The following is a 22,664-nucleotide window of genomic DNA, read 5'->3' on the forward strand; positions in this document are numbered from 1 at the left end:
CGAAATGTTGTTTGACCTTGGGGGATGGTAATAGACGTGATTTAATATCTGGTACGTAGGTATTGAGCGATCCACTGTAAAAGTCCACCTCGTTGTGCAGAGAGTTGACGATCCTACATGTATATACATGTACATTAAAAATACTTATTTCAAATACCATTTATCGCAAATATTGGAAGTTGTAAAATATGGAAAATTTTAAGCTTATGGTGGTAGATGTAGTAGAAATGTAAATTTAAAAAGTTATAATTCTAACACAAAATTAGTATAGTTCGCATACTGGGTTGGACCAATGGCTGTAAAGACTGATTTAAAACTGTCAGCAATATTGGTCATTAGATCGGTAAACTTTCAAAATCGATATTTTAAACAAATTTTTCTTAATACTGAATTACGTCAAAGGATTTGCCTTTATGTTGATGTTGTTGTTGTAGCAGCATAAACATTACCCATACATATACCGGGAATTCTGCTGAAGTACAGCCCTTGATCGGATATAAATCCGGGTCGTTCCGCTTACGTAGAACCGGCTGTCGTGGGAACACCTTTAAGTTGTTCGTACGTACTGCTTATCAAAAACATTTGCAATTTCACTAACAGTTTTTGTTTGTACCCTAAAACTGTATCAATGTTCATTGTTCAATGAGAATAAATCAATAAAGAGTAAAATAAGTGCTTTCTGGATTAAAAAGTTTACCTAGTTTGCGACTACCTAATTGTAATCCTATCCCACTCAGTCTGAATACCCCTAATGGTCTCAGCTGTTTACTAAATTTGACAATTTAAGACATCTTTCCTAGTAAAATCGTTTACGTGTATTTTCAACTAATCTGTTTTCAATTTAACAAGAATTTGTTGTTTTTTCTAATATTTTGCTGTGTACAATGAAAGATCACAATACTAACATAATAGGAAACCCAAATGGATTTATAAAATTGGATGGAAGTAAGAACGTTGCCTCACTATGTTTTGACAAGAATGATTTCATGAAGGTTTGTACCCAATATTTTAAATGCTCTTAACTAATTTATACTTAAATAAAATTACTAGGGGAACTTTTCCGTTGATGAATTTTTACATAAAAATCGCAATGCCCCAAGTTTAGAACAACTACGTGATGATTTGGGTATATATCTAAAGGACTTACGTGCATCAATGATTGACCTCATTAATGAGGATTATGCCGACTTTGTCAGTTTATCAGCCAATCTCGTTGGATTAGATCAGTCCATTGCAAATATAGAAAATCCATTAATTCAGTTTCGTAAGGAAATTGAAAATATTCGTTCCCTTGTCAAGGAGTGTGCTACCGAGGTGTGCAACAATTTGGATAGAAAACGAAAGTTGCGTGAACAGAAACGTAATTTGCAATGCTTTCAGAAAGTCAATGAAACAGTAAACAAGCTTGAAAGCCTATTAGAACACCAATTGAAAGAAAAGCTTAAGCCAATTGATTTGGAACGTGCAGCTTTAGAATTGGTACAATTACAGTTTAATCAACAGTTTTGTTCGGAAATTTTAAGTGATGAACAGAGGAGAAACATTGAAAGATTACAAAATGAAGTATTAGCGAAATTACGAATATTTTTTAATGACGCACTCAAGAGTTCTACCAGTACTTGTTCAGAGCTATTAGAGCGCTGTTTACGGATTTACATAACGCTTGATGCGTGCCATATAGCCGAACAAGTTTTTCGTGAGGATATCGTAGCCCCATATATGAGGAGAAATATTTCCGAACATTGCTTGCAAAACTCGCCACAGGGTTTATCGGGTATATATGGGAAAATTTTGAATTTTATTTCACTCCACATGACCGACTTGCTACGATTGACACATTATACCGACAAGTTGAATGGTTTCAATTTTTTAGTAAATAGTTTCTGGGCTGATGTAGAAATGCGATTAGAAACACATATGCCATCGATTTTCGCACCCGGTAATTCAGATGTTTTTTATGTTAAATATAAATGCACACGTGACTTTTTATCAAAAATCGAAGAGCTCCTCGCTGATGGAGACGCTATTAAGTATTTCAGACAGCAGAAACAAACCATAAGCTTCCAATCACGTTGGAACCTGCCTGTTTATTTCCAAATATGCTTTCAGGTATGCTTTCAATTAATTTTCTTATTGGCGAACACAATTTGTATTAAAATGAATATTACATTATAGGAGATAGCTGGAGAATTTGAGAGTACTTTAGAACCTTTGTATTCGAGCACATTAATCTCTGAGGCAGGAGTTGTCGATGATCGCTTTAAGTTAGCCACATTTAATAGCGCTAACAAAGCTATTGAACGCTGTTGGACGGAAGGTGTCTACTTAACAGAGATATTCCCAAAATTCTATAAATTAAGTGTGCAAATATTACTACGCCTTTCTCGCTGGATATACGATGTAATAAAGCTTATCATAAAAGGGAATTCGAAAAGTCCTAGCCAGCTGGAACATCATTCCCAATTACATAAAACCGACTTACTGATAGCGTTATATGCAGATTCTCAGAAACTTATCGGAAAATTGCCTCAAATACAGCTAAATATAAATAAAAATATACCAAATGAAATGCAAAATGCATCATCAGTGTATGAAGTGGTTGCCAAATCTTTAACTGACGTGCGTGAAACAATTGAGAGGCATTTAACAACGATTCAGGATGCACTGGTAGACCTTCTTATATCTGAGAGTGGTCTAGAAAACGTCCGCCAAGTAAAAGATTTGCCGCGTTTGTACCGAAAGACCAATCGAGATACACCTACGAGACCTTCCACATATGTTGAGCAAATGCTTCGTCCATTGAAACAATTTCAAAAAGAGCAAAGTTCCCAATTGGGAAATCCGATTGTGACCGATATATTGCTGCGAGTTTGCGCAAAGATAACCAAAGAGTAAGCACCTAAATTTTATAAAAAAAATTTGTTCCCACGAATGTTTTATTATTTTTATTGATACTTATTGAGCGAAATGTAAACATGTTGTATTTTTGTATGCATATTTTAGTTACTATGTAGCTGTTATGGATGTCCTCACATCTGTCCAGAAGACAGAGGAATCATTACGTCGCTTGCGCAATCTTAAATCTGGAACTACTGCGGCACTTACAACAGGAACAACAGCGATGTCTGATGACGATAAAATACGATTGCAACTTCATGTTGATGTGATTACATGGACTGGCGAACTGGCCAAATTGAGTATTATGCCATCTCATATTGAAAACTTGCTCGCGTTAAATAATATTGTAGAGACAAGCTCGAAAATGAAAGAGAATCACGACAATGAATAAGAATAGTAAACAAATAATTGTGTTGATGCTAAGGAAGTAGGAAAGTATGTATTATTTTGCGCGAAACATTTTATAAGCCACATTTTCGGTATTTATATTTTGCAAATGCTATTATTTAAATGCTATTAAATTAAATGCTATTTAATACTAGTTGGTACATGGTGCGTTGCCGCCACAGAAAAAGTAGAAGAGAAGTGGAAATATTGTATTAAATTTAAATTTGATAATGAGGTTTGTATGAAAAACGAATGAAAGAAACCCGAAGGAGGCGACGCTACAATAACAACCTACTTCTAGAGAAGGTAGAAAATTAGTATTTATTTTTACGGTCATAACTTAACGAAAAAGGACTCAATTTCAGAGTTTAGAACTGCTTCTTAACTGAAAAATCATATGGGAAAACTAATGTCGCCAAGTCAAGTGCTTTGTGTAAGACAATATTTTTTTGTTTGTTGTAGGATTATAAATATTCGCCATACATGTTTGGGAAAAGCTCTGGATTGACAGTCCTTCACCGGATATAAAGCCGGTTCGTACCGCTAGCGTAGATCTGACTATCGTGGAAACGTCATTGTAAATGCAAGACGAATGGAGAATTGACGTCGTTTGAAATTAAATGGCATATCGGTGAGAATAATGTGCATGCGTGGAATAAGCTTATCTTCTCTTTTCGACTTTTGGTATTTTGCAAATGTGCATACCTACTCATCAGGACTCTCTACCAAGGTGCGATGTGTTGAGGCAATCATCTAGCTGATTAGCGCAGCAGCTAAGACTGTATGTATGCAAATGAAGGAATGTTTTTTTAGTGGCGTCAGGCGCAGAAAGGGAGAACATACCACCTCTGCCATTTCAAACGGCATTGTTAATGGTGCTGAAGGCTAATATTTGTTCGGGAAGCAAAAGCTTTTCGTTTTATTCAAGAACTACAGACTTTTGGATTTGACGGAATGACAATATTCGATATTGAAATGATTTAGTAACAAAGGAAAGTATGGCACAATCCAACCGGTAAATGAGTGTAAATTAAGAGAAGTGCATATTATTTCTATTTAACTATTTATGTACGTTTTGTTGGTGAGGTGGTGTGACTGGGATATGTCAAATGTTTAGGGTTAAATTTTTTATTTCATAGTTAATAGCTATAAAATGCAAATTTCAGACCAGTGGAGGAGCATAAGCGCAAAATGAACATATTTCTCTTGCACTGTCACTTTGCTCTCTCAAGTCATGGATAATTTGTTGGCTATTAAACAGTTTTTTGTTTTCGAGCACATCCAATAAGTGGTGGCTTTAGTAGTGTCAGTCAAGCAGGGATCTGTTTTTTTTTAATATGTGTCAAATGTAGCCCGCCAGTTGCTCGAATCCATCTGCTTGTGTATCTCCAATGATTCTTTCACATTCAATAACGGTTCATGGATTTCACTTTCTAGTTACTTTAAAAATGAACGTAGACGTGTTTTCAACCTATTCCATTTCCTATTCCCATTCCTTTCAAAATAGTTGTCTTTAGAGTGAGCAGAACACATACGAGCATTTTTGAAATAAAACTTTTTACCTTGTTGTCAAAATTGAACCCATTTGAAAAATATCTCAAGTCGTTAGACATACGATAAAAACTGAAATTGCTTTTTTTGCTATAAATTTTCCAATTCAAAATAGCGCAATTGATTTTTAATTATATATATATATATAATTGGCGCGTACACCCTTTTTGGGTGTTTGGCCGAGCTCCTCCTATTTGTGGTGTGCGTCTTGATGTTGTTCCACAAATGGAGGGACCTACAGTTTCAAGCCGACTCCGAACGGCAGATATTTTTATGAGGAGCGCTTTCATGGCAGAAATACACTCGGAGGTTTGCCATTGCCTGCCGAATGGCGACCGCTATTAGAAAAATGTTTTTATTAATTTTGGTTTCACCGCAATTCGAACCGACGTTCTCTCTGTGAATTGCGAATGGTAATCACGCACCAACCCGGCGGCCGATTGATTTGTAATTATTTAAGAATAAAGCTCAAAATTCCAACAAGCGACGTCAAACCATGAATTTGTAGAGCTCCGCATATTTGGAATAAAAGATAATGTATTTTTTAAATAATAATGTATTTTTATTGAAATTAATATTGGAATATGGCAACGCTAATAATTGTTTCATCTACGTAGGGCATATATTTTTAATATTTGTATTCGAATTAACTTGGGGAAATTTTCTTCCATATAAAAGACTTCCCTCAACATATGCAAAAAATTAAGTTTGGAATTTTGTTTTATGATGTTTTTGATATACAATGAACAATTATTTTTCTAAAAAAATGGTGAAAAGAATTTAGCATGAAAAATACTACGAATGTTGTACATAGATAAAGTGACTTAATTATGTGAGCGCAAGTGTATACTTCCCAGCCAATTAATTGTTGAGGCACTTTTGTTGTTGCTTAGGTATGTACATATATCAATCATTCACTACTGACACTTATAGACATACAAAATTTTATTTTATTTAATATTGTTATTTCTAAATAAATGCATTCATTAACCGTTGTATACTATAAGTATATGTTCACACGTTTTTGTGTTGAGTTTTATAGGTGGACATAGTTTTTGTAGGATAATTATTATCTTATGTCAAAAGAAATATGTATTAATGTAATTTATATAAAATATAGTTTGTAAACTTTCAAATTAAAAAAGCCTATTATAATAAAAAAAAATTATAAAATACATAGAATTGTAAGGCATATAAAACTATAAAATATATAAAATTGTAAGACATAAAGCTATGCGGTGTACGTGGCAACGCCTGAAAGGACTGCTGTAAGTTCTAGCTTATGATCTTTAATTGACTTTTCAAACTTATTAATTCAATATCATTGTTACAATTTCAGCTCTTCGGTATCAGGGAGCTTTCGGAAGAACCAATCAACACGCTCCTCAGTCACTGCTTCCAGAGTGGGGGGATTCCATTTGGGCTTTTGATCTTTCTCAATGAGTAGGGCACGCACACCTTCCTTGAAGTCACTATCTTCCAAGTGGCGAACAACCATACGATACTCCATTTTTAAGCATTGTGGCAACAGCAATTTTGAACCCAACTCCAATTCTCGAAATGTTACTTTTAATGATAATGGCGAAACTTTTCCAAGCGTCTGTTAATTAAATTTAAATTAGACAAAAATATTTACTGTTAATCGCTTAGCTCGTCATAAATAGGATATATTAAGATGAAGCACTAAAAATGTTTCCTAACCGAATCCAAATTTCCTATATTTTTTCTCTTCTTCTTAATTGGTAATATGTCTATGTCGTCGTAAAGCTCATACAGCTCATCGTTCCATCGCCTCCAATATTCGCCGTTGCCAAAGTGCAAAGGTCCAAAAATATTGCGCAGAATCTTTCTCTCAAACACTCCAAGTGTCGCTCCATCGGATGTTGTCATCGTTCACACTTCTGCGCCATGCGTTAGGACAGGCATGATGAGAGCCTTGTAGAGTGTTAGTTTTGTTCGTCGAGAGAGGACTTTACTGCTCATTTGCCTACTTAGTCCGAAGTAGCACTTGTTGGCAAGAGATATTCTACGTTGGATTTCCAGGCTGACATTATTGTAGGTGTTAATGCTGGTTCCTAAATATACGAAGTCTTTTACAACCTCGAAATTGTAACTGTCAACAATGACATGGGTGCCGATGCGCGAGTGCGCCGACTGTTTGCTTGAAGACAGGAGGTTTGTCCTCGTTCACTACCAGACCCATTCGCTGTGTCTCTTTATCCAATTTGTAGAAGGCAGAACTAACAGCGCGGTTGTTAAAGCCTATGATGTCAATATCATCAGCATACGCCAACAATTGTACGCTCTTATAAAAAATTGTGTCTGAGCGTGTCACCCTGTGTTATATATGGTAACGTGTTTCACTAAAAAAAACTGCATTCACCTGAAATCCTTAACTGCCTAATAATGTTTCTTAAAAGGTAAGGAAATGCTACATTCGGTCCGGGTCGACCTTTTTATATCCAGACATATTTCAGTAAAATTTAATTTGGGCTAGCTGGTAATTTTTTGGAATCGAACAAATTCAATTCTAGTTATAGCTTGCAAGAACAGACGGATGGACGAAATAAAGTTTTAACAAGTCGATATCGAGATAATTGCATTTACACAAAAGTTGGCACCTCTTCGTATTGTAAAATTTTACTTCCGTCTCTTCTCATTCTGAGCACTTTATCTATACTATACCTATCTTAATTATTTTAAGCTGCAACATACAATCTTTAGTTGAACAAAATTATAATAGCCTTGGGCATAAGTGTGCGAGTAAAAAAATATACAGTTTGACTGAATGTATTAACTCCTATATAATATAAAGACTTATAAAATTAATTTTCTCAAAAGCATGGTTTTCGACTTAGGCGGTTATTGCTTATGAGCAAAGAATTATCTAATATTATTGCTTTCACCAATTTTCTTTGGAAACAAAATGGTAACCTTAGTTTTCACCGATTTTAAGTCATGCCTTCCATAACCATGAAAAATAACACTATATATATTTTGGTGAATTGAATTTTCCATATAATTATGGCAAACATGTTTTTGGTACCTTTTTAGCTCTATGATTGTAATTTTACAACAAAATTTTTGTTCAAACTATTATTTGCCATTTTCAGAATTAATCGGATATTTTGAATGAAAAGTTAGTATAATTCTATAAAAAAAACATAATTTCTAAATAAATAAAATACCTAACCATCTATGGATGTTTGATAATACCTATACGTAAGCACGTTCCGAAATCCATTCAAATATAAAATAAAAAATACCAGTCTAACGGTTAGACTTGATAGAAGTGAAACCTTCCGTAAAACAAACTGAGAGAGAATAAGACGAAAGCAGCATTAGGAGCGGGATAATTATAGGTTCATTATAATATTGCTATAAAGTTCATATTTTATTTTCTTCATTTTATCATTATTCATCCTCAATGTTTTCAATTTCAACAAATGATACGAGTGGCTTATGATAGATAAAATATGATACAAATGCTTTGGTTTCGATGTTGCCAAAAAAAATACCCAAACGGACCGAAGAAACAGACTTACAAATTTCTTCCATTTTCGTCTACTTGTATTCATATAAAAATTTATGTCTCTTCCCACCAAAGCTAAATGTATTAGTATATTTTTTCTTGTATTTATTCAAGGCTGAAATGCCGGCGGTACTGCAATACCGGGCCAACCCGTGGCAGAGGTGGAGAGCAAAAGCCCCTAAAACACTCCGCGCATTTCCAAAAACCAGTTTAACATTTGTTGTCCTCCGATGGAGGATCTATAAGATGTTAAGCTGATAACCACACTACCTAGTCAATACATTTTAAATAATAAACCTAATAAACCTTTTGAGAATTACACGCTCACAAAAAAAAAATTAATGTACGAAATATTTATACCGATTCACTTAAACTGACTTTCAGTATCTAAACCAAAAATAGAAAAGCCAAAAAACTGTTTTCAATAAATAATCAGAAATGTCCTACAATGCAAATTTCAAAAAAAAAAAATTTTATTTCTTGTGATTCGAACCAAGAATTTTGGATCGGAAGCTCACATTGCTAGCCGCTCGGCTATCGCGCCATACTGTCGGTGCTGGCCTAAAAGTTATTTAGTTCGTCGCTACGTTTATATGTAATTCGTTTCACTTTTTCCCAAATCACTCCCAACGATTCTAAAGAAGTTTTCACTTCAAAAATTAATGTACGAAATATTTATACCGATTTACTTAAACTGACTTTCAGTATCTAAACCAAAAAACTGTTTTCAATAAATAATCAGAAATGTCCTACAATGCAAATTTCAAAAAAAAAAATCCATTTTCGTCTACATGTATTCATATAAAAATTTATGGCTCTTCCCACCAAAGCTAAATGTATTAGTATATTTTTTCTTGTATTTATTCAAAGCCGAAATCCCGGCGGTACTGCAATACCGGGTCAAACCGTGGCAGAGAAGGAGCAAGCCCCTAACACACTCCGCCCATTTCCAAAAATCAATTTAACATTTGTTGTCCTCCGATAGAGGATCTATCAGATGTTAAGCTGATAACCACACTACCTAGTCAATACATTTTAAATAATAAACATAATAAAACTTTTGAGAATTACACGCTCACAAAAATTATTTACATCAACATGTAATATAATGCTTCGTAACTAAATAACTTTTAGGCCAGCGACGACAGCATGGCGCGGTAGCCGAGCGACTAGCAATGTGAGCTTCCGATCCAAAATCCTTGGTTCGAATCACAAGAAACAAGAAAAAATAAAATTAATTTTTATTTAGTTCGTCGCTACTTTTATATCAACATATAATATAACGCTTCGTAGCCAAGTTGGTCGCTTTTTTCGTTTCACTTTTCCTCAAATCACTCCCAACGATTCTAAAGAAGTTTTCACTTCAAAAGGTTCTATTAATTAGTTGTCAGAAAAATCGCCGAACACGCAAAACACTTGTCTTATTTCTGCCTCTCACAAACTAGACCTGATATATTGCTAAAACCGTGTACATATCTTCGAGACGAATGTACCAACATAAAAAATAATAATAATCGAAAGTAGTACGTAGCCCACGAAATTTGAATGCTTCACCGTATTGTTTGAACACACCTCGTATGTTCTGACAAAGGGATTGCAGGAATAGTCTCTCCTGTTGTACATATTATATTTATTTATACTACATATTACATTTTTAAGAATCTTACCTCTAAAGTCGTATTCGCCCACTCGCTTCCATCACTTTTCAAGTTCTGAACAATTTCTTCAACAGATTCAGCAGTGAAACATTTGTTTATTTTATCCATGACTCCATTCAGAATAAAATCTTTTTTCGATGGTGTGTTATATTTTTCAAGGATATCAGGTACTGTGTCGGTATCCTTACAATTAAGCAGCTCGTTTTGTAAATCTTCTAATTTTGTACTCTCACAGTAGTGCGTCGCTATACCCGCTTTTAATACATCGTCGCCTTTTAGCCGAAACCCTGTAAGTCCAAGGAAAAGGCCTAGTTTTCCTTCTAACCGGGGCAGAAAATATGAGCCGCCTACGTCGGGGAAGAGTCCAATAGCTGTTTCGGGCATTGCAAAGAGTGTACGTTCAGTTGCTACACGGTATTTGCCATGAACGGAGAGACCAACTCCGCCACCCATTGTAATGCCATCAATAAGAGCAATGTACGGTATAATATAATTTCCGATCAATGCATTTAAAGTATATTCTTCACGGAAAAATGCCTTAGACTCCTCAGTTGGACCGGCTTCGACTATGGATCGTACATCACCACCGGCGCAAAAAGCCTTTTCTCCAGCACCTTTGATAATTACCATTGATTTGGTAAGCTCACATTTTTTCATGTGTTTATATACTTTCCTTGCCATATCCAAATTGAGGGCATTCAAAGCTTTGGGCCGGTTAAGGATAATCATGCCCTTATCAGATGATTCAGTAGCGAGCACAAATGAAGAATTGTAGCGTGCATTTATCGGAGATGTCATAATTGAACTATTTAAAGTCTTCTTAAGAAGTAGTGGTAAGCAACAGGTACGGGGACCGAAGGCATAAAGTATTCGATGAATTGGATGCATCTGGAAAATGAAATTATTTAATTTTTCTGCTTATTATTAAATTTTAAGCAAGCTTATGAAGTAAATAGAAAAAGCGCATGATTGCAAATATAAAGTCGTTCCCACGGTAGGCGGCCAAACGTTACTGGATTTATGTACGGCCAAGACTGTTACTCCAGCAGCATGTTTATATTGCTACAACAACAATGTTCAATCATTGTTGGTTCTAAGTTATCTGGTTCAGATCTCAATCCGGTAGCATTCCACTAAAATTTATGGGGTATATTTTATGCTGTTACAACATGAAAACAAAATATAGAATATTTCAGTAATTAACAAGGAAAACTTGGTAGAAGGGTTGATATCGTAAAACAATTGTGTCGGCATAGTTCCATATATATTGTAAGCTATTGAACTACGAAATGTTAATATTGAAACCCTTCAGGTAACGTAGCCCTAATCCCATGTCGATGGCTCGTTCGTGTCCGTCCAATTCGTTGAGAAATCATGAATTTTTCATGAAACTACTGCACGGTGCATGTTTCATACTATTTGTTTATGATAAAATATTATTTAAATGCACAATTTAAAAAAAATCTCTTCGGATATGTTTAGTTAAAGCTTAGAAGATAGCTTCCGATTTTTTTCTAATTTTCTGTTAGGTGTTTAGTCGAGCTCCTCCTCCTATTTGTGGCATGCGTCTTGATATTGTTCCACAGTTTTAAGCCGACTCCGACGGCAAATGGTTTTTAGGGAGGGTTTTTCATGGCAGAAGTACACACGGAGGTTTGCCATTGCCTGCCAAAGGGCGACCGTTATTAGAGAAAAAATTTTCTATAATTTTGCTGTTTCAAGCACGGAGATGCGAACCTTCATACTCCCGAATGGTAGTCGCCCACAAACTCATTCAGCTACAAGGAATAATGAATAATGCCCTTTTTAACTTCTTCGAATTACGTGTCATGAAAACATGGAAGTTTAACAATTGTGTAAATTTGTTCAGTGGTATGATATATGTATGTATGTATTTCCTGGTGGTGGCCAAAACGACTGCAAAATGGTGTGTAAGTAAACATGCGCGCTATCTACGTTTTGTAAACACCAACAGTTCGAGTAAAACTTTATCTTTTATCCATCACATGAAGCGGCTGTACAACATACATATGTAGATGACAAGAACGATAGAATACATCGGTACATATATGTATTTACGAAAATTTGTGGACATATTTTTAATTATATACCACATACTTACATATGTGAGTATATATACATATATGTCTATCGAATTCTCCTTGTTAAACTTTCATTTAAAAAATTCATTTCACATCTTTCACGACTGTATACTTACATATGTACGCGTGCATACCCTGCTTACACCTATGCACAAGTGTATTTTATCTTACAAACATATCCGGCTTCACTCAAGTTTTAAATAATTTTTAGTCAATGAATTTGTGTTCCTAGACAACTTACGTTTTTATAATTGTGGTACTTCTACGTGTTGTTTTCGTATTCACGTTGCGCAATAAAAAATAATAGAACTTCTTTTGTTTCTATTCTCTTCTGATGTTAGTAGCTCATTGTTGAATGAGATAAGGTTACGGCAAATTTCGTGAAAAATGAAAAAAGAAATGAACGAACACCTGATCGCTGTGACGGAATGCGTACCACAAATTTGTGCTATTGTTTGTGTTCTGCTCAAGGTTGAGCAAAAATTAAAAACAAGTACATACTCAATTGCGTCCTTTAAATTAATATAATATATTCAATATTCATATTTAATTCAATGTATTTAAATAACGATTTAAAATTAAATGACTTCAGCCTCTATGAAAATTGTCATGCCTACCAGACATTGGCACCTGCAAATTAATTATTTTACCATCAATCTTCGATAAATTGCTAAATTTAACAAGACAGTAAATAAAATAAATATGAGAATATAGAATAGATGTAAAAACAAGTGAAATAAAAAGTTGTATTGATTCAATTGATTTAATAGCGATATTTTAAGTGATTTATTAATTTATATTGTATTAGCGACAATTTTTACAGATGCAGTACTCAATTTTAAACCGGTTTTGCATAATTTAAATTAATCAAACAGCACTGAGTTCAATTTATTGAGCATATTTTATTAATCTAAAATACTTAATTGAGGCTTATTTTTTTACAATTTTCGCTTAATTTTTAACAGAGTAAAAAGCAAATATATAAGGTACGGATGACGTCATATCCTTTAGCTGGTTTTGTTTGTAAGTGGCGGTTGTAAAGTAGTAGAAAGTTATTCTAATAATTCTTCATACAAGGGAACTTCGTGGTATTCTGAATGCTGTTGTTGTAGCAGCATAAACATTCCCCGTGCATATACGAGGAATGCTGCTGAAGTCACAGTCCTTGGCTGGATATAAATCCGGGTCGTTCCGTTACGTAGAACCGACTGTCGTGGGAACGTATTCTGAATGTCAAAGTTCCTGGTTCCTGTTTGTTTGTCATTCAAAATACCAAATTGCAAAATCAAAATATATGAAAATGTGGTTATTTTAAATTTAAGGAAGAAAGGTATTTTAATTACGTATGTAATGTATTTGGTTTTGTAGTAGTTTTAGTAGTTTTTGAAGATATTATAATACAAAAAATTGACATTAGGCCTTCAATATCTCCTCCATTTTTAACACCGTCTAAAGTGGCACCGTTGTAATAACATAAAAACTTTTGTTGAACCTCATTTTTTGCTTCTTTTTTCCTAGCGAAAAGGTGCGTATTGATAAAGCTTGAGATATGAAAACAATTGTAACATTAATCTTAATAAATTGATGTGCATATCGTTCATTTACTTAAATAGTGTCATAACCCAAAAAAGAGTTTCATGGCGATATCTATTAACAGCATCTAATTAGATGAACATACTTTTACTTATTGAAAACTGTGAACCTATTTTTCCCAACATTTTTGTTTTTGCATTACGACACTCTTTTCGCAAATGAGCGATGGGTGTATCAGTTTATGATGGAAAATATTCGATAATTTCGACTCTTTATAAATATGGGAGCTTTTCCACATATAAATACAATCGCACTCGCTGAATTCTATTGTGGTTGATTGTATATACATAGATGTGTCAAGGATCGACGACGAGTACACCAACCCTTATGATTCCGGAATAGTAGTCTCTTTGAAGCTTCTTAGGGTGAAAAATAGATCCGTGTTGGAGAATGCTGCTGAAGTGACAGTCCTTGGCCGGATATAAATCTGGATCGTTTCTTTTACGTAGGTTTGTGTTGTTTATTTCCCGCGATACTGTATCACCTTATAAACTGCAAACTTAAATAGGGAGTAAATATACCACCTTTATTTTAAATAACATTACACAATATTATTCAGGACTATTTTGTTATATTTAATGTTATCCTTTTGAACATATTAAGTTTTCGATTACATTTATAATATATATGAAGTTCTTATACTTTGTATCCCACCAAGTGACGTTTGCCAATGCATTCACCAATGTAAAACCAAAAGAGGACCTCGGCCGTAACAAGTGTGTTTAACCATGCTTCTTTCACGGTTAGGTTTTTGTACGCACCGGTACGAGCACCGCTAATGAGACGGCCAATGCCTTGACGAATAGCTGGAATATCTCCCGGAGTTGGTGGAGTAAGTTCTACTTTGGCGTACTTCAGGAAAACTTCAAGCTGTGGTCTTGCTTGAACCAAAAGTTCTGCAATATTATATAACACAAAATATATTATGAGATGGGAAAGGAGGTTTTGAATACGTACTGTTCACCAAGGTGGAGCCCTTCGTTGCAAGACTGGCCATCTTATTTATTCTCTAAGGTATTTCGCACAACGTTAAGAATAGAAAATATACCTTTTTATAGGTTTTGTAATGGCAGCAGCAAAAAGGCTGAAGTCAGTTTTATGAGGAAAATTGCCTAAACGTCAAAATTGTTATTGGTGACATAAAAGTGGAATGTAGAAGTGGATTGCAAAAGCGAGCAATGTCATAAAATACCGGGTACACTTCGGTTATTTATATTAAGAGTGTTGAAAATCGAACGAGAATATTATATATTTCCTTTTTTTTATATTCTTTAGTATGAAAAATTTATTTATAACAAAGTTCCCAAAATCTCATTAATTATTATATATTTATATTGTACACTACATAACAATTTTAAGCTTTTCAAATTTGGTCACTTTTACTTCGGTTGCTCTCCTTGAAGGTTCTCTGCTTGAAGCTTAACCTTTGGACATTTTTATTTTATAGGATATTATTTTGGTTGCGAATCTCTTTTTAGCAGTGTATTGTTTAATGCGGGGGCTTTAATGCAAAAAATCCAATCAGAATATAAACAAACAACAACAAAAAACCAGATAGCATTAGGATTTAAAAAACCATAATTTTTTCAAGCATATGAAATAAAAATAAAGAGTATAAGTTTCGTAAGATATTTTAGCTTATTAATTTCCCTCACATTGGGGTTTTTTGACCCTTCATTTGAAAAGTACCAAAAATGGAATACAAATATATTCCTAAGTAGGATAGAGTACCGTATTACTGTATTCTTTTCAGTGTGTGTTATATCCGTACATGTATGTGCATATGGATATACATACATATCGCACTTGTTACCTTAAAGCGTAACAACTCAAAAAGAAAAGGAAAAGAGTAACCACTCAAAAATTTGTTATTTTAGCGCAACTACTAAACAAATAAGAATGAAACAACCGTTATATTGTTTTTAATGATATTTTCGTGCAATTACATATTTTTTCCCTTGTAATACCTATATTATGAATATTTACGGAAACAGTTTTTCGTCTCTACTGAAAATGTTCAGATTTTGAGTTGTTACGCTTTAACGTAACAAGTGCGATATGTATGCCAGTTGATGTTCTTCTTCAAAGATACTCGGAAAGTTGCCCATCGTCACCGACATACGTACTGTGGGGTTTGGCATGGCTAGCAAGATCGCCCGATTTAATCATCCTAGAATTCTGTTCTTGGGGCGCGGAAGCACCGGGTTTACGCAAACAAGCCGCAGATAATCGCAGTCCTTAAGGAGAATATTCGACAGGAATACGAGCAGTTATCACCGGAAATCTTGTGGAAAATTATATTAACATAGAAAATTTTAAAGCTTCAATTACTCAAAATCATTTTTTTATTTAGTAAAAAAGTTATTCAAAAACAAAATTGAATGAATACTTTGCGTATTACAAAAAACAACTCCATTATAAAACTCTAATAGCGACGAAAAAGTCGCATTCGTTTTAAGTTTATTGAAAATGAAATCAGAAAATGCAATAACAATTAACAAGGGTTTAGTTTTCAACTTGAAGTTTGCCTACAAAGTAAGTGAGAGCTTGACTTCTACTACTGTGGACTATTGTTTATTATTATTATTATTATTGTATATAAGAAAAGTAGAGGAGATCCACTACTTTACATTGAAATGGGGTATATTGTTTATTATTTTAACATTTTGGTACAAATGTGTCAAGTTTTATTTATTTTAATTATATCCCAGTAGTATCTGAAATAAAATTTACATTCTCCAAAGGATATCTTTTTTGCGAATGTTTTATTGTATTGCAGGAACAACGAACGCTAATATTACAAAGAAATTATTAGACTTTGTTAGGTACCTATCGAAAATCAAATCGGCCACGTTAACAAACCTTAAAATTCCAAACCTTACAAAGTTGTATTAACTATTATAGAATTGCTTTCTCATGTAACTTTAATCTTGAGAAATATAATACCTCAAACCATAAATACGATGCCTCATGGAAATGATGCTATAGACAATTATATTAACCTACATTTTCTGCATACTTTAATATAATATATTATTCATTGTGTGGTTTTAATGCTTTTCCATTTTTCTTTACAGATTCGGTGGATTTTTTGAGTGAAGAAATCGCTTTCTCTTCTTCGTTCAATTTTTTCACAAGGAAATACATTTCTGCAATACCAATTACGAGCGCACAACATATTCCCAATACTAAACGTAAGCCGAATTTCAATCCACCAAAAATAAGTTCCAGACCCAAAAAGCCAAACACAAATCCAGCAGCCACCGAAAAAATGAATTGCAAAACTGCAATCATTTGACTGTTCATGGCTTTGACTGCAAAAAAAAATTATATATATATATATTGAGCTTAATTGAATATAAATGTCACGGATATTCAGCTTACCTTGATAGGCCATGGTATCTTCCGGAATATTCTTTAGACTTGAATCTACATTCTTCGTCATGTCTAAATACTCTTGATTTTGTTGTTGCTCACGTAATCGTTGGCAACGTGCCTCGAGTTCTGGGTTTCGTTTGATGATTTCATTTTCTGGCAATTCTAAAGAGCAATGTTCCAATAAATTGTGTAGAAAAACGTTTAAGCCTTTCTCCTTCCGTTGTTGTGTTAACCAAATTTTCAACCATCGTAAATCAGATATATATAAATATTCAGATGAGGTAGTGAGTTCAGTATCTTTATTACTTGCAGGTTTACTTGATACCTCTAAATTTGCGTCACCTTTGACATCTCGAAGAATATTTAAATCAATTTCTTGCTTTTTTATGGTCTCATCTGATTTAAGCACTTCGATTTGGTTCGAAATATTATAACCATTTGCTTTTAAAACTTTTGACAAATTTTCTGGTATTTCTGTAATATCATCCTTATGTTGATCTATAAATTTCAACAGCTTCAAAGTAGCTAGAACTCGCACACGGGTTTCAACGATACTACTTTTCGCCATTATGAAACTTTATAATTTTGCTATTTATTTGGGAATGTTCAGCTTTACTTGCAAATCGGAATAAAGTTCATCAATTTCTTCCTCCTTTTCCTCAAATGAATTCTTAACGCGCTCGTATTTGTGTTCCAAATCAATTTTAAAATTCTTTATCTTTGTTTCACGTTCTTTACGAGATTGGACAAGAAAAGTGCTTGGCTTAAAAGGTAGTGAGATTAGTATATTTTTTGAATTGAATTGTTTTGAATTATTAAAGGTATATTACGGCATTGTTTGATAGGGTGAACGGCCTTGCTGAGACATGCACTAAGATTGATGATGTACTAACCTTTCTTTCCAATTGAGCTTTGCTAAGAAATCCTTCAACGCCAAGTAATAATTGCTTTACTTCTCGATTTAGTTCTTCTAAATTTGTGGTACTTAGAGCAATGCAACGCCCGGTTAGGTCGTACTTGAGGTCACCAACAATCTCGGTGACTGTGAAAAGGTTTTCTACTTCGGCCTCGTTGCGTTTTAATTCAAATTCATTAAGAAAGTTATTTACTTCACCATTTGAAAATGCACGGTGATCTAATATGCGTTGCTGTGCGTTTGATAAATCTATGCAAATACATAATACTAGGTAAAATTATGAAAACAAATAAATATTATTTCTAGCAAACCTCGTCCCAATTGGCTTAACATTTTCTTGTCACATGAGAACTGTCAATCGTCACCATATGTTCACCTTGCAGAGCAGAGTTGTTTTAGATTTAATGCATCCTACACGAAATTACAATTCGGGTATTCACAAAAGTTAACTATTTACTATGTTGGCATTTTCGGCAAGTTTGGGCTTTTAATTTGCAGCACCCTTTGTACTCACGCTTTTGCAAACTGCTCAACAGCTTTTATATGAAAGACGATGTAATTTATGGTACAAAACAGCTTACTTGTTCGTTACACGATCAAGAATTTTTTTTTAAGTTGTAATACCCTTACACGTTTTTACTAACACACTTACATTTTTACAATTTGATTTTTCAAATGGTGTACATTTTTCAATTCACGTCGTATTTCAATATGACTTTCAGATTAGTCTGTTCCAGAACTTCAGGATTTGCACACCTTATAAACGTACACATATCCTCGTATATGCCCATTTACACAGGGAAACATTTGGAAGGGAAACATTGTGTTTGTGGGGGAAGGACGGACGCTGAAGAGAGAGAGGGATTTTGGTTCCCGTACCGGTGGCACGCTTTGGGCTTCTTATTCGTATTTCTTATCTTAAAACAATTGCTTCATTCGTTTTCTTCTTTTGTGGAAGAAAGTTCTATGTTATGTGTTGGTTTCCAATCTTAAAGAAATTTTTGACAGTTGCTTCATTTGTTGTATTATTTTGTGTTAATAAGTTTTCAGTTGAGGGTTGATTTCAACCGAATGGATGGATGACAAACATCAGAATGGTGCTTGGGAAATGCGGGATTATTTTTGCTAGTAAAGTTGGTACAATTTAAAAAACCTATGGGATATATTTTAAATTCTACATTTTTCCCCAATTTTAGATACTTAAGTTAAGTATTTATGTATGAAGTATTTTTAATTTGATTTTTTTTTTATTCAACTACAAAAATTTATATACATATGTAAATAGAAAAACCAACAAATTATTTATTATTTAACCAGTTTACATGTTAGCGGGTTGTAGAATACATATGTATATCCGAACAAAAAGATGCCAGAGTAGTAAACGTCAAAATGTTGCAGAAAAGAATTTTGCCCGTGTGACCGCGAATGAAACACGAAAAGAGAATTTCCAATTCCTCCCTTCTAGATGTCTCCGTGTGTAAATCGGGACTATGATTCCTCGTACACACAATTATATAGTTTCAGAATGCTTTTAATTTAATCAAATACATTTTTTCAATAAAAAATTGTAAAAAAATAAATACAGGAATTGTTGTAAACAATAAATAAAAAAAGTGATCATAATACATTTTATTTGTACGAGTGTGTGTTTATGCATTAATGTGTAAAATTTAACCTTTCGTTGTATTGACGAAGTCCTTTTTTATTTTGATTTTTGTATAAGAAATGTAGCATACAAATTAGCCACAATGCTTTTAATAAGGACAAACTTTAACAAGAAAAAAAAGAGTCCACTGATTTTTAAAACTAATTATATGTTTTGGAGCAATTTGCTCTTTAGTTCATTTTTGGGAAAATGGAAAAATACCTACACAGTTTATAAAATCGAAGAAGGTTACCCTTTCATAAGCATGCTAGTCGCAGGCTTTTATAAATAGCTCCTAAGGCTTTGGTTATTGTATTTCTAGAAACTTAACAAATACCAACACCAAGATATGTCTTCTAGAGACCGCTTGTAATTTTATCAAATACAAAATTCCTCAGTACCACAGTGGATTATATTTTGTACAAAATATACATAAAATATGTTGGGCAGCGTTGTGAAAAGTCACGTACTCACACGCATATCAGCAAACAGATGTCAAGTTTTTCTATTCACACCAATAAACAGCGGCAAGAATATAAAGACTGCAAGATTATCTAAAACTAAAGAAATTCTTCATAGATATAATTATTATTAAAATAAAAGCTGACACGTCAATAAAAACCGACGTCCACAAAATGAATGAGGAATTCAAATTGCCCAAACGTTCGCGCAAGCGGCTTCGTGAGGTTAAACGTCGAGCCCGTCCAGAGTTGGGTGACAAAGAGGCATGGGCAGCATTACGTTATTATGAGCGTTTCGATGAGTTTCACAAATTTGATGATAATATTACACGCATTAAAGAATCTGAAGTAACTTGTGAAGAGTTTATTGAGCGATATGAAAAACCCTATATTCCGGTGGTAATTGATGGTTGCCAGAAAGGTTGGCAGGCAGAGGAAAAATGGACGGTGCCCCGACTATCCAAGAAGTATCGTAATCAAAAATTTAAATGCGGGGAAGACAATGAGGGATATAGCGTCAAAATGAAAATGAAGTACTATGTGGAGTATATCCGGACTACGCTCGATGATAGTCCATTATACATATTTGATAGTAGCTTCGGAGAACACCATCGCCGTCGCAAGTTGCTTGAGGACTATACAGTGCCGATGTATTTCCGCGATGACCTCTTTAAACATTGCGGTGAAGAGCGACGACCACCGTACCGTTGGTTTGTCATGGGACCCGCTCGTTCTGGTACTGGCATACATATAGACCCGCTAGGGACCAGCGCTTGGAATGCTCTTCTTCGTGGCCACAAACGTTGGTGTTTATTTCCCACACATACACCCAAGGAATTGCTAAAAGTACCTAATGCTATGGGCGGTAAGCAGCGCGATGAAGCAATAACTTGGTTCAGTACCATTTATCCTCGTACTAAACAACCAGACTGGCCAGCTGATTTGCAACCCATTGAAATACTACAGAAGCCCGGTGAAACAGTGTTTGTGCCTGGAGGTTGGTGGCACGTAGTTTTAAACTTGGATGATACAATAGCCATTACACAAAATTTTTGTAGCCGCACAAACTTTCCGATCGTGTGGCATAAAACTGTTCGAGGCAGACCTAAGTTGTCGCGAAAGTGGTTACGTGTGCTTCGCGTAAAAGAACCTGATTTGGCTAAGCTAGCAGAGAGTATTAATGTGGATCAAAGTACTGGTTTTGCATCGGATAGTTCCAGTAACTCGAGTTCATCATCCAGTTCCTCATCATCATCGACAGAAAATGAAGGTGATGGCAGCGATAGTGGCAGTTCTAATACGGACAGTGGGCAAGAGAGTCTAACAGCGAAGAAAAAGAAAAAGCGACGTTTTGAAGATGCAATGGCGTCCAATTCTTGATGTCAGTTGTGTGGCAGTGATGAAAGCACAACGATGGACGCAAGCGTGCAGTGCGCTACATATGACAGCATTCATGGAGCTAAAACTCACGACATTGAATTGAACGAAAATAAAAGCTTGACAAGATTGCTGCAAATGCGTTTGCGATTGCTGCTCCATTGCAAGAGTTAACATTTGTATTTCAAGACAAGATAATGTGTCGATAAGCATAATAAATTCATTACAAATTATTATAATGTTTCACTTCTGTATAGCTAAATAAATAGCAGTATATTTAAGAAACAAATCTTTGAACATTTAAAGCGACCAATGTGCGAAAGGAATCATACAAAGAAGATTTAGTCATTCAATTTGAGCTATACTAAACGTTTTTTTAATAGTATTACTCCGAGACAAAAAAAAAATTAGATCAGGTCTATCGAAATATGCTTGCATTAGCGCATTATGCCAGAGGCATTCGTATTTACAACGTCGCTTTACGGATTGTTGAACTTTATAATTAAACTAATGGCTATGCACTCAAAAACAAGTCCATTTATACGCGTATTCTTGCAACGAAAGTACAAATGCCATAGTTTAAAATTCTTCAATGCAATATTTCGTCAGCCGAAATAACCTATTCAAGCACCTAGATGCACGAGCCAACGCTTCTTTGTTCATTGTGATCATAACTTAAATTATGATGATCTTGAAAGCGTTTTTCGTGTTAAGAGGCTTTGAGCTAACTTTTATTTAAACTTCCGAGCTGGAAGGCAGCCGCAGCTCCGACGATCAGAGGTTATTGTTAAAACAATCTAAATTGCTGAAGTTACAGTTCTTGACCGGATATAAATCTGGGTCGTTCGGTAACGTTGGACCGACTGTTAAACATTTTATTCTGTGAAACAAAAAACATTCTTACGGGTTAAAATCAAAGGACGGACATGCATTCAACTTAAAGAATCACATCAGATGAGTTAAAAAAAAAAAAATTTTTTTAGTAAAAATTAAAAAAACAAAAACAAAAATGGTTTTTAATTAGATAAAATAAAGATGTTTGGATCTTCGGTAATAGAATGTGTCTATTGCGCCCTTTACATATTAATCTGAAAAGGCAATAAAAAGAAAGCATGGCTGGGTAGATACCTTTTTGATAAGCCGATAAACCTTCCCAAACTGAAGAG

General features: G+C 34.4%; 6 protein-coding genes and 2 pseudogenes across 7 annotated transcripts; 2 read left to right on the forward strand and 6 right to left on the reverse strand.

The window, feature by feature from the left end:
- Positions 1 to 767: 767 nt before the first annotated feature.
- On the forward strand, positions 768 to 3,397 carry LOC129235576 (conserved oligomeric Golgi complex subunit 2). Its single transcript, XM_054869483.1, has 4 exons — positions 768 to 992; positions 1,051 to 2,109; positions 2,176 to 2,891; positions 3,004 to 3,397. Exons 1-4 carry the CDS (start codon positions 885 to 887, stop codon positions 3,287 to 3,289), a joined length of 2,169 nt encoding a protein of 722 aa, XP_054725458.1. The 5' UTR covers positions 768 to 884; the 3' UTR covers positions 3,290 to 3,397.
- Positions 3,398 to 5,542: 2,145 nt separating this feature from the next.
- Positions 5,543 to 12,501, reverse strand: LOC129235578 (3-hydroxyisobutyryl-CoA hydrolase, mitochondrial). Of its 2 annotated transcripts, none has more exons than XM_054869484.1 (3): positions 12,370 to 12,501; positions 10,036 to 10,914; positions 5,543 to 6,436 (listed from the first exon to the last, which is right to left on the reverse strand). In XM_054869484.1, exons 2-3 carry the CDS (start codon positions 10,912 to 10,914, stop codon positions 6,164 to 6,166), a joined length of 1,152 nt encoding a protein of 383 aa, XP_054725459.1. In that variant the 5' UTR covers positions 12,370 to 12,501; the 3' UTR covers positions 5,543 to 6,163. The 2 variants fall into 2 exon arrangements, with proteins under 2 accessions (XP_054725459.1, XP_054725460.1); XM_054869485.1 differs by lacking the exon at positions 12,370 to 12,501 and adding an exon at positions 12,245 to 12,338.
- On the reverse strand, positions 8,474 to 8,661 carry LOC129236607 (U2 spliceosomal RNA; annotated as a pseudogene).
- LOC129236553 (U2 spliceosomal RNA) lies at positions 9,230 to 9,412 on the reverse strand (annotated as a pseudogene).
- A 1,771-nt stretch (positions 12,502 to 14,272) lies between the features above and the next one.
- On the reverse strand, positions 14,273 to 14,849 carry LOC129249406 (ATP synthase subunit g, mitochondrial). Its single transcript, XM_054889212.1, has 2 exons — positions 14,679 to 14,849; positions 14,273 to 14,617 (listed from the first exon to the last, which is right to left on the reverse strand). Exons 1-2 carry the CDS (start codon positions 14,716 to 14,718, stop codon positions 14,358 to 14,360), a joined length of 300 nt encoding a protein of 99 aa, XP_054745187.1. The 5' UTR covers positions 14,719 to 14,849; the 3' UTR covers positions 14,273 to 14,357.
- A 1,620-nt stretch (positions 14,850 to 16,469) lies between these two features.
- On the reverse strand, positions 16,470 to 17,667 carry LOC129235579 (uncharacterized). The gene is made up of 2 exons (XM_054869486.1): positions 17,106 to 17,667; positions 16,470 to 17,035 (listed from the first exon to the last, which is right to left on the reverse strand). The coding sequence occupies exons 1-2, from the start codon at positions 17,665 to 17,667 to the stop codon at positions 16,755 to 16,757; spliced, it is 843 nt and encodes a 280-aa protein (XP_054725461.1). The 3' UTR covers positions 16,470 to 16,754.
- A 24-nt stretch (positions 17,668 to 17,691) lies between these two features.
- LOC129235580 (biogenesis of lysosome-related organelles complex 1 subunit 5) lies at positions 17,692 to 18,411 on the reverse strand. The gene is made up of 3 exons (XM_054869487.1): positions 18,327 to 18,411; positions 17,993 to 18,264; positions 17,692 to 17,862 (listed from the first exon to the last, which is right to left on the reverse strand). The coding sequence occupies exons 1-3, from the start codon at positions 18,346 to 18,348 to the stop codon at positions 17,692 to 17,694; spliced, it is 465 nt and encodes a 154-aa protein (XP_054725462.1). The 5' UTR covers positions 18,349 to 18,411.
- Positions 18,412 to 20,125: 1,714 nt separating this feature from the next.
- On the forward strand, positions 20,126 to 21,731 carry LOC129235581 (bifunctional arginine demethylase and lysyl-hydroxylase PSR). The gene has a single exon (XM_054869489.1). The coding sequence runs from the start codon at positions 20,296 to 20,298 to the stop codon at positions 21,499 to 21,501; it is 1,206 nt and encodes a 401-aa protein (XP_054725464.1). The 5' UTR covers positions 20,126 to 20,295; the 3' UTR covers positions 21,502 to 21,731.
- Positions 21,732 to 22,664: the final 933 nt, after the last annotated feature.

Source organism: Anastrepha obliqua, chromosome 1 (genome assembly GCF_027943255.1).
Source record: "Anastrepha obliqua isolate idAnaObli1 chromosome 1, idAnaObli1_1.0, whole genome shotgun sequence".
Taxonomy (NCBI): domain Eukaryota; kingdom Metazoa; phylum Arthropoda; class Insecta; order Diptera; family Tephritidae; genus Anastrepha; species Anastrepha obliqua.